Source organism: Littorina saxatilis, linkage group LG9, assembly GCF_037325665.1.
Source record: "Littorina saxatilis isolate snail1 linkage group LG9, US_GU_Lsax_2.0, whole genome shotgun sequence".
Lineage (NCBI taxonomy): Eukaryota > Metazoa > Mollusca > Gastropoda > Littorinimorpha > Littorinidae > Littorina > Littorina saxatilis.
This window is the reverse complement of record NC_090253.1, coordinates 3,231,976-3,243,290: the sequence shown is the minus strand read 5'-3', so window position 1 is coordinate 3,243,290 and position 11,315 is coordinate 3,231,976. Positions and strand designations below refer to the sequence as shown.

General features: G+C 41.7%; 1 protein-coding gene across 1 annotated transcript in view; it reads left to right on the top strand.

Moving 5' to 3' along the window:
* The window catches only part of LOC138975079 (nitric oxide synthase-like), a 115,365-nt gene that overhangs the window by 15,193 nt on the left and 88,857 nt on the right, over positions 1-11,315 (top strand). Inside the window, exon 5 of the mRNA XM_070347730.1 lies at positions 279-370. Within this exon, the coding sequence (XP_070203831.1) occupies positions 279-370 (92 nt within the window). The remainder of the gene's footprint in view (positions 1-278; positions 371-11,315) is intronic.

Sequence of the window (11,315 nt, the reverse complement as noted above, 5' to 3'; positions counted from 1 at the left end):
CGGATCCATCAGTAATAGATGAATTGATTCATTGCTTGATGGATGGATGGATGAATGGATTCATGAAATTTGTCACTTCTTTTTGTCCATGAATAGATTTATTGATTCATTGATTCATTGAATTATAAATTGATCAATGGATTGTGTCACTTCTTTGCGTCATTCTTCCCAATTTCTTCCATTTCTTTTTTCTTGTACGTAAAGTGACTCGACTTGACGTCATGCCTCATACTTGCGCTTGACTGGCATATGATAGAACATGGTGTTTGGTTATTCAGGTCTTTGACGCACGACATATTAACACGGCGCGTGGCATGTACGAGGCGCTCTGCAACCACATCAAGTATGGCACCAACAAGGGCAATCTCCGGTGAGTACTTGTACATTTCATGGATGGATGGATGGATGGGTGGATGGGTGTGTGGATAGGTGGACGGATGGATGGACGGGTAGATGGATCGGACGGATTTATTGATTGATTGATTTGATTGGTTGGTCAGTTGGATGGATGGATGGATTTAATTGATTGGTTGGTACACATGGTTGGTGGGTGGGTGGGATGGTGGTTGGATGGATGGATGGATTGGTTGGTTGGTTTGTTGGTGGGTTGGTTGGTGGGTTGGTTGGTGGGTTGGTTGGTGGATGGATGTATGAATGAATGGATTGAGGGAGGGAGGGAGAGGGGGGAATATGTATGGTCAGTATCTAGATTTTTGTAATTATTGTGCATTATTGTGTCGTGTTCTATGTCTTTTTATATTTAGTCAAGTTTTGACTAAATATTTTAACATCGAGGGGGAATCGAAACGAGGGTCGTGGTGTATGTGCGTGTGTGTGTGTGTCTGTGTGTGTGTGTGTGTGTGTGTGTAGAGCGATTCAGACTAAACTACTGGACCGATCTTTATGAAATTTGACATGAGAGTTCCTGGGTATGAAATCCCCGAACGTTTTTTTCATTTTTTTGATAAATGTCTTTGATGACGTCATATCCGGCTTTTCGTGAAAGTTGAGGCGGCACTGTCACGCCCTCATTTTGCAACCAAATTGGTTGAAATTTTGGTCAAGTAATCTTCGACGAAGCCCGGACTTCGGTATTGCATTTCAGCTTGGTGGCTTAAAAATTAATTAATGACTTTGGTCATTAAAAATCTGAAAATTGTAAAAAAAAATAAAAATTTATAAAACGATCCAAATTTACGTTTATCTTATTCTCCATCATTTGCTGATTCCAAAAACATATAAATATGTTATATTCGGATTAAAAACAAGCTCTGAAAATTAAATATATAAAAATTATTATCAAAATTAAATTGTCCAAATCAATTTAAAAACACTTTCATCTTATTCCTTGTCGGTTCCTGATTCCAAAAACATATAGATATGATATGTTTGGATTAAAAACACGCTCAGAAAGTTAAAACAAAGAGAGGTACAGAAAAGCGTGCTATCCTTCTTAGCGCAACTACTACCCCGCTCTTCTTGTCAATTTCACTGCGTTCAGTTTCATTCTGTGAGTTCGACAGCTACTTGACTAAATATTGTATTTTCGCCTTACGCGACTTGTTTCTTTCTGTTTCTTTTCACACTTCATCACTTTTTGTTGTTAGTGTGTGTTTTGGTCTATTTGCGCGTGTGTGTACGAGCGTGCATGCATGCGTGCGTGCGAAATGCCTGCAGGTCCACGGGGGCAGTCGCGCGTCAAACACACACACATTTAAGAGCGCAAGCGTACTCACGTGGTATTAAGAAGGGAAACAAAGGACTACCGTCACAATGTTTACACCTGACCGAAGGGAGTGGAAACAGATCTATAACACTTGGTGCATCGTGCAGCACCCCTCATTAATACAAAGAGTCAAGCACACAGGGACACGAAGCCACCGGCCAAGAATCGTTGTAGTATTTAATTATGCAGTGATGAGGATTCTGTGGTGTTGCCTGCATCAATCCGTCGCTCCCTCCACCCCCCCCCCCCTACATCTTTACCCTCTCCGAACTGGGTCGTAATATCGAGGGAGTCGTGAAGTAGAGGGGTCATAGGGGAGGGGGGGGGGGCACTGTAATACATTCGAGCAATCAGCGGGGATGTAACTTCCTACTAAACCTCAATGTCTCATTACATGTTCGACCCGCTTCTTTCCGTTTACCTTTAGTCACTTTGATGGGAACAATGCTTACACAAGCACAGTACTCATAGAGGCATCATTCTTTAAGTGTTGGTCCTCTGTTAGCGTAATGGATGTGTTGTGGAACAACAACTGTTTTCTTTTGCACAGTGTAAACCTCAGCACTACCAGTGTGATCCGTCTCTTCAATAAGGCTGTCCAACCCAAAACTTTCTTCGTCGATTATCTGCATATCGACAGGAAATTCAGGCTGTATCATCTCAGTGTCATCAGATGTTCCTTTTGTCACACAAACTTCGTCCTCCATTTCATCCACGAGTTTAGCTTTTCTGTGTTGATCTGATTGTTGTAGATAGGAGTCATCTATGCGTTCTTCCCAACTAGCATCACTCAAGACATCGTCAGTCAAAATGTTTGGATCAGTAACAGCTGCTTCTGAAGAAGGTGCATGGTTTGTCTTCAAGAACGCAATGGCAGGACGGATTCAACAATACCAAAAGTCATGGCTAGCGAATGTGCTTGGAAGGCCGAGAAGAGCAGCTGATGCCATCGCACCACCAACTTCTGTTGATCCTGCAAGGTTGTTCAAAATTCTAGTCAACATATGCTGAGCTGTGCGAGATGTTTCACCTGTGTTTTCTGCAGATGAAGGCCATTTCTGAATGGTATTTAACGCCTCGTAAATAATTGCAAGAGTATTTGTAAGTTCAACGGGATTTTTCGTTATGTACTTGAGGACATAGAAAGAAGCTGCCTTTGATTGCTCAACAGCCCCTGTCAGATACACCGGAGGGCTGCAGTTAGGACAGGACTAAAATCCACAATTCTTTGGTCATCTTTGTTAGGTCTCTGTAGTTGCCATAGAATAAGTCTGTTTTCCAAACGTCCCACGATGGAGGCTAGGAGTGGTTCTGGTGGTGAAATGTTCGGTTTCGGTTTAGGGGGATCAGTTGTTGGGTCCAGTTCGATAGGACCAGTAGGGTCAATTCGAGGAGGCTGGGGCATGGCAAGTCTACAATTTCGGCTACCTGCATGATATTTTTTACAGGTTTGTGTGTGGTGATGGTATTGCAGAGAGCGGGCATTTTTATTTACAAAACTGTCAAATCGGCTAAAATATTCTTCGTCAGTTTCGTTATCTTTTGGCATTGGAGGTTCACGTAGCCCACATCGTGTGACAGGAATATTATTCTCTTTATCTTTCGTAGCTTTTTCATGAATTTCAGCTGGAACCTGCGCCTTCACGATTCTGTCAATGTAGCTGCGGATTTCTTGAATCAGGACTTCTTTGTCTGCTGCATGCTCAAGTAATGTTGGCGACATCGTCGTCCACACAACCCCGTGGTAGTGTAATGCCCCTCTTCCTTGAGCCTCTATACTTCCAAAGTGTGCTAGAGTACTGCCCAACACCCCTCTAGGAAATGAGTCAAGAGTTCAGCGTGAATGGTTTGACGTTGGACATTTATACAGTTTGTTAAACAGCCCATCAAGAAGGGCTATACAAAATGTTGCTGCTGCTGTTGGGTTTTCAGAAGTTATTTTCCGTCTACAATTTATATCTGGGATATTATATTCGTCATATTTGCCATTGCCAGCGTGTCTCAGCAGAAGAATACTATCAACATCAGACGGAGACACAGTGACAAACCACGAAGGAGGACCAAAAGTGCGAGCCATGGTGTAAAGTTTTGAGGTGGCTGCAGTCTTCTCAGTGGGACCGTAAGGGACGCTAGAGCCACTCATCTGGATGACAGGAAGAAGGTGTTCAAGTATATCTTTTGCTTCCTTGCTATCAGTATCCTTCATTGCCTTCTGAATTCGGTCATTAAAACTGGGATCGTTCACATACTCAATGTATTTCTTTGACCGTTCTGGATCTGACGATACTCTAGCTGAAACTGCTCGTGCAGCTTCATGCCTTTGGAGTTGGTTAAACAGTACATCGTCGAACGCTGAAGAAGAAGAAGAAGAAGGTTAAACAGTAGGAAAAGAAATTGACTTTGTTGTTCAAATCTATGTTCGTGGAACGTTAGGAAATACTTTGCCAGGGGCCTAGGTATCGAACCTGTGTTTTTGAACGGATTTCCTAAAAAGGAATAATGTCGGAAAGGCAAGCGAAAACATAATGTCATTTTCTGCAAATTCGTTTAAAGGATATTGAACGTCAACAGTTACTTGCAGTGGACTTTGTGAGACTTCGTAATCAGGCGGGGGTTCAAAGACTGCATTCGGATTTTGTTGTTTAACCGAAGCATCGATGCTCTGAAGGCAATTCAAAATTGGATCACATGATGGCACTCCACAAGTATCCAATAGAATGTCCTCAAGAATTATTTCACCAGCTTCAATATCTCCAGATCTGACATGTGCAGTGTCATCCGACGCAATTTTTTTCAATAGACGCAGCTTCTTCGCTTGTTTGAAGAATGACATTTTCAATCATTTTTTCGTTGAAATTGTCCATGACTTGCTTTGCATATTCAATAGGTTTCAACGGTATGTTTTCATAAGCAGGATTAAGAGCTTTTAATGCATATATCCAGTCATAAACCACTTTTGGACGTATGGAAAAATATTCTTTCTTTCTTTCTTTATTTGGTGTTTAACGTCGTTTTCAACCACGAAGGTTATATCGCGACGAAGGAAAAATATTCCTTGAACTTGTTACCCTGAATAAGCGGTAGTGCTTTAGTTTTATAGTCCTGGTCCGATCCCACAAACACAATGGTGCTTTCTCCCTCCAAGTTTTCCAAGTTTGGTAATCTGTCTGCAAGAGTCTGGGCACCGTTATGTTTCACCGCTATCATGTGGCCCTTGATTGCATCCATTGCTGCACCACACAAAGCCAGTTTTACTATGTTGCCGAATACACGAACTCTCGAAATCACCATCTTCTCCCATATTGTGGGTTCTTCGAGTTTAAGTTCTTTCCATCGTCCAAATCGCATTCCTGCTATCAGCAAATATGGGGGTGGTGTATCATTGTCAGATCGCAAGTATCTTTCACATGTGGGACATGAGGTAAAGTTCTCCTGTTCAAAGTCAACATATTCTTTGTAGAGATGGAACCAGCTCTGCCGCTGTGATTTAAACTGAACAAGATCGTATGCATCTCGATACTTTTCAAGCTTTGAATTTCTGACAGTGACATACTCATCATGGGCTTTCAATTTGTTGACAAAATCGTTAACGGAGTATTGATTCATTTTTTCAGACAGACGAATGCCACAAACTGCACAAGTGTTGATTTCCGGGTCCATACTATCTTGAAAGTTTCTTATCAAATCACCCATCTCATGAGGTGACAGCGGTTTCCCAATTTCTTCAATAAGGTCTTCTGTTGTTTGAGCATTTCCTAAATGGATTCCGATCATGTTATAAAAATGTTCAATTGATAGTTGTGGGTTATGTTCATGTGTTGGATCATTGTCTCTTTTCTTCTGCATGTGTGTAGCATTTGCTGATTTTCGCCTTTGCGTTTGCGAAGCAGTCTCAGTTGAACGAGCTGTTGATGTTTGTTTTGCATTTGCTGATTTTCGCCTTTGCGTTTGCGAAGCAGTCTCAGTTGAACGAGCTGTTGATGTTTGTTTTGCATTTGCTGATTTTCGCCTTTGCGTTTGCGAAGCAGTCTCAGTTGAACGAGCTGTTGATGTTTGTTTTGCATTTGCTGATTTTCGCCTTTGCGTTTGCGAAGCAGTCTCAGTTGAACGAGCTGTTGATGTTTGTTTTGCATTTGCTGATTTTCGCCTTTGCGTTTGCGAAGCAGTCTCAGTTGAACGAGCTGTTGATGTTTGTTTTGCATTTGCTGATTTTCGCCTTTGCGTTTGCGAAGCAGTCTCAGTTGAACGAGCTGTTGATGTTTGTTTTGCATTTGCTGATTTTCGCCTTTGCGTTTGCGAAGCAGTCTCAGTTGAACGAGCTGTTGATGTTTGTTTTGCATTTGCTGATTTTCGCCTTTGCGTTTGCGAAGCAGTCTCAGTTGAACGAGCTGTTGATGTTTGTTTTGCATTTGCTGATTGTCGCCTTTGCGTTTGCAAAGCAGTCTCAGTTGAACGAGCTCTTGATGTTTGTTTTGCATTTGCTGATTGTCGCCTTTGCGTTTGCGAAGCAGTCTCAGTTGAACGAGCTGTTGATGTTTGTTTTGCATTTGCTGATTTTCGCCTCAATTGCGTTTGCGAAGCAGTCTCAGTTGAACGAGCTGTTGATGTTTGTTTTGCATTTGCTGATTGTCGCCTTTGCGTTTGCGAAGCAGTCTCAGTTGAACGAGCTGTTGATGTTTGTTTTGCATTTGCTGATTGTCGCCTTTGCGTTTGCGAAGCAGTCTCAGTTGAACGAGCTGTTGATGTTTGTTTTGCATTTGCTGATTGTCGTCTTTGCGTTTGCGAAGCAGTCTCAGTTGAACGAGCTGTTGATGTTCGTTTTGCATCTGCTGTTTTTCGTTCTCCGACTTGTTGTGCGGTTTGTTTAGACCGCTGTGCTCTTTTTCTATCTCTTGATGTGTTTCTTGGGCCTGGATTTAGTTCTACATCCCCCGAACGTATGATGAGACGTACATCGGTAGGTGTGGAGTTGGGAGGATGTTCAAGAGCTTGAAGAGGTGTGGAAGACGACCTGGCATTGACAGAGAATTGTGAATGTTGTTGGCAACTGCGATTGCTAGAAAACAAATCATTAGATCCATGAACCTAATTGAACAATTGAATCTTAAACCAGTTTGAATTTTAGTAGCTCCTTTAGTAGCTCTCTCTGTGAGAAAGGTATGAAAGATACAAAGAAATCGTCCTGTACTGACGCGATGATCCAGAGAACAGCTCGGCATGTTTGGTTTACTGTTACGCTTTTGTCCCACAAAAGGTGTTTATTCCGGAGACACAATTCGGAGAGCTTCACCCTCTGTGACTGTCTCATCTGCTGGAGTGCCTTGTGTTGACTGGAGAGCGACTGAGTCATCTGCTGAAGCGCCTTGTGCTGACTGATGAGCTTCTTCATCCGAGTCAAACAAGTTGTCAGAGTCCATCAATTGGGTGAGTTGGGACGAGTCAAGGTCGGAGACGTGTTCATTGGTTGTAGCAGTGGTTGGTGAGGGTGTGGGTGTTTTTGTTGCAACAGGTAGCCATTGTTTGGTTGTAGCAGTGGCTGGTGAGGGTGAAGATGTTGCTGGAGGTACTAGTGTACATGTTGTAGAAAGGCGTCGAATGGTGAGTTTCAGTTCTTTAATTTGTACATAGTCTTGGCTAGCCTTCTTCTTAATGCCGGACATTCGTTTGATGAGGTGTTGTACATTCTGAGTGTTGTTTTCTCTGTTGGGGGAGTTCGTCAATGGCCTGTCGAATATCGCCGTCTTGCAGGCATACCTGTGTGAACGCAAAGTCTTTTGCTGTTGTTTTCTGGAGTTGTTGCTGTTGTTCCATCACACTGTTGATCTCACAATGCGTTGGTGGCTGGGACGCCATATCTGAAAATAAATAATAAGTTGTACGCAAGTTTGGAATACATCCAAACATATTCAGAATTGAGTAAACGGAGAATAGCATAAAATGATCATAGAAGAACCTGTCAACGTCATAACCCAGCAGAGAGTAATCGGTCAAAGGCTTACGCCACTCCAAAGGTATTTAAGAAATTAGTCAGACAGGGTTCATACTGATAATTCACTCCAAAATTCAAAGACTTTTCAAAGATCAAATTGTGAAAGTGACAACGTGGAGCATGAAAGTGACAGCGGAGCGCGCCTAATCAGACAGGGGGGTCCGGGGGAGTTATGTCCCCCAGAAAAAAAATTCTCCAAAACATGCAAACGGTGCAATCTGACTGCAATGTAGTGCATGTGATGAAAATTACCAAAAAAAAATGAAACCGATGACTTTATGAGGAAATGTTTTCCTGTAATAAGAATCAAAAGAGATGATACGAATATATCTTGTAATGATTAAAGAGGATGTACGCAGACGACTGTGTGACATGGTTTTTTTCATTCATAACATTCTGAACAATTTCTATTTTTTCTGAAAGGGTGATTTTTAATAATAATAATAATAATAATAATAATGGTGATTTCTATAGCGCTTTCGAACACACAAAGCGCTTTACAAAAGCAATAACAACATCATTACCAGAATGACGCCATTGACGGAATAGAACACAAGCATAAACACTTTACAACAAAACCAAAAACAAAACATAAATGTTACAAAAATCCAGAGGCTCTTACAGGAACGAACTCTCAGTATACACAACAATTATAATGCACACACACACACACACACACACACACACACACACACATGTCCACACACACGCACACACACACACACACACACACACACCCACACATGTCCACACACACACACACACACACACACACACACACACACACACACACACACACACACAGTAAACATTGTTCATCCGAAAGTGCACATTCACAGGGTCGCGACAACTACATAATCAACATTAACCTTCTAGAATGCTTCTCTGAAGAGGTGAGTCTTGAGATTTGCTTTGAAAGAAGGCAGAGATGGACTGAGACGTAGAGACAAAGGGAGTTTGTTCCAAATATGATCAGCTGCGACTGAAAGACAGCGGCCACCATGATCGTCCCTCTGATACTTAGGAGCTTTGACAAATTTATTTTGGGAGGCAGAGCGGACAACCCTTTCAGGATTGTTTTTCTGCACGAGATCGGACAGGTACTGTGGAGCCGTGCCCGCGGCAATTTGATAGAATATGCATCAGATCTTGTATTTAATTCTTTGTTCGACTGGAAACTGACCAATGTAGCTGTTTGAGTAGAGGCGTGGCGCTTTGTTTCATAGTTGTTCGAAACACAAGTCTAGCGGCAGCGTTCTTGACTAGTTGCAGGGGCTTGGTGACAGATTTGGGACATTCAGCGAGCAGGGAATTACAGTAGTCTAATCTAGAGAGTATGCCGGAACAGACTAGTCTTTTGGTTGCGTCTTTGGTAAGGTACTGTCGAATGGAACCTATACGCCGGATCTCCATTCGCGCTGCTTTACATGTTTGGACTACATGCTGTGTCATGCTAAGATCTTTGTCAAAAAAGACTCCAAGATCACGGGATGTATCCGAGAACTTGATGTCAATATTGTTCAAAGAGATGGCCTGTGGGAGTTCTGAAATAGACTTAGCATGGGTAGGGGTGGAGTATGAAAAACGCATGGCTTCAGTTTTGTCGTCATTTAGTTTGAGTTTGTTCTCTTCCATCCATGCCCCGACATCTCTCACACACTCCTGTAGCGACAGAACCAAATCTGGTTACTTGTCATGTGATGCGGAATGATTGATCTGCGTATCATCTGCGAAGATTTCGTGTAGCACACAATGATTCTCTATGAGAGTTATCAGCGGTGCTGTGTACATAATGAACAGCACCGGGCCTAACACAGAACCTTGAGGAACACCAAACACAAGAGAGGTTTCAGCAGATTGTTGGCCATCGATCCTATCTGAGAGATAATTTTGAATCCAAGAGAGAGCCATCTCGCTAATGCCAAAGTAGTGCTCTAGACGATAAAAGAGAATGTCATGGTCTGTCGTATCAAAAGCCGCAGACAGATCTAAAAGCAAGAGGACGGATGTTTTGTCCTGGTCTAGAGCGGTCAGAAGGTCATTCAAAATACGAAGAAGAGCCGTTTCCGTGCTGTGCAGTGGTGGATAGGCTGACTGGTGGGCACTAAGAAGGTTGTGGGATGAGAGATGTGAGGCAAGCTGTCGGAGAACAAATTTTTCGAGAATTTTCAATAGAAAAGGAAGGTTTGAGACGGGTCTATAGTTTTTCAACTCGTTGGAATTGAGAGAAGCTTTCTTCAGCAGTGGCTTTACTAAAGCGGTTTTGAATTCCGTGGGTACAACGCCAGAAGAGAGTGATTCGTTCACTATGTTAGTGATGGTAGGGAGGAGGATGTCGATGTTTTGAATAAGTAGTTTGGTTGGAATCGGGTCAAGTTCGCACGTCTTGGGGGCGGTTTTTAGAATTAACTTCTTGACATCGTCTTCAGACACAGTGGTGAAAGCTAAAAAGGGAGTGCCTTGAAACGGATCGGTAGGAAATGCGCTTTTTCAGATATTTTTGTGTTTAATTTTACATTAAAAAAAATGTCAAGCACATAAAAAAAATTCAAGCAAAATGTAGCAAAAGTGGCTCACGATCTGATCCTAAATTAATTTCTGATGGTAAGGCCAAAAAAAAAAAATTGTCTGTTTAGGGTAACCCGACCGACCCTATCGATTTGGCGCCGACCCAAAAACTTTTTTTTGATTTAAAAAAAAAAAAAAAAAAAAAGAGGTAAAAATGCTAAAAAGAGACATTTGGCGTTTCTTTCTCTCCCTTTCTCTCTGTTTTATTTATACGTTAGTTTTGAAACATGTATTCATCAAATATAAGAAGTGAATGTTCAGCCAACATAGCATTTACACCACAAAAAACAAAAAAAAAAAAAAAAAAAAAAAAAAAAAACCTACCTACCTACCGACCCTACTTTTTTTGGTCATGTTACCCTAAACAGACAATTTTTTTTTTTGGCCTAACAAAAAATATATATATATATATATGGCGACTACAACTTCGGGAAACACTTTTCCAATAAACCCACCGTGACAAAAAACAAGCTTGGAGAAAATGACTCTCAAACTTGAGATTCATTTTTCTCTCTCTCGTGTTTATAAAGTTTAGTCAAGTCGCTTTGTAACATTGGCAAGTCTTCAATAAAATGGCATCAACAAACATTAATAGCTTTGCCATCATGTGCAGGGGTGGATCCATAGAGGTCTCTGCCGGTGGAGGGGGGTGGGGGGGCAACACATTTCAGTATGATTTAATAGCATGATATAAATAGTATGATTTAATTCTTCTTCTTTAGTTTACTATTTTAGAAGTTCCATGTCATTTTTGAGAATGAAGTATGTTAGGGGGTGGGGGTCGCAGTCCTCTGGTTTCATTCAGCATTTACAGGTGAAGCAATCCAGGAATGGGTCCGGGAGGAGGGAGGTTCAAAGATTTTCACTGACCGTACGAACTCTGTCAGACCCGAACATTTTTATGATAAGTTGTAACAAATGGAGCCAAAATATTAAAGTTAATAAATCATCGAAATCAGACAATAATCTGGCAGAAGCTCACGCCGACCAGAGGGCTTTTTTAAAAGACAACTTAAATGATGAAAGAATGCC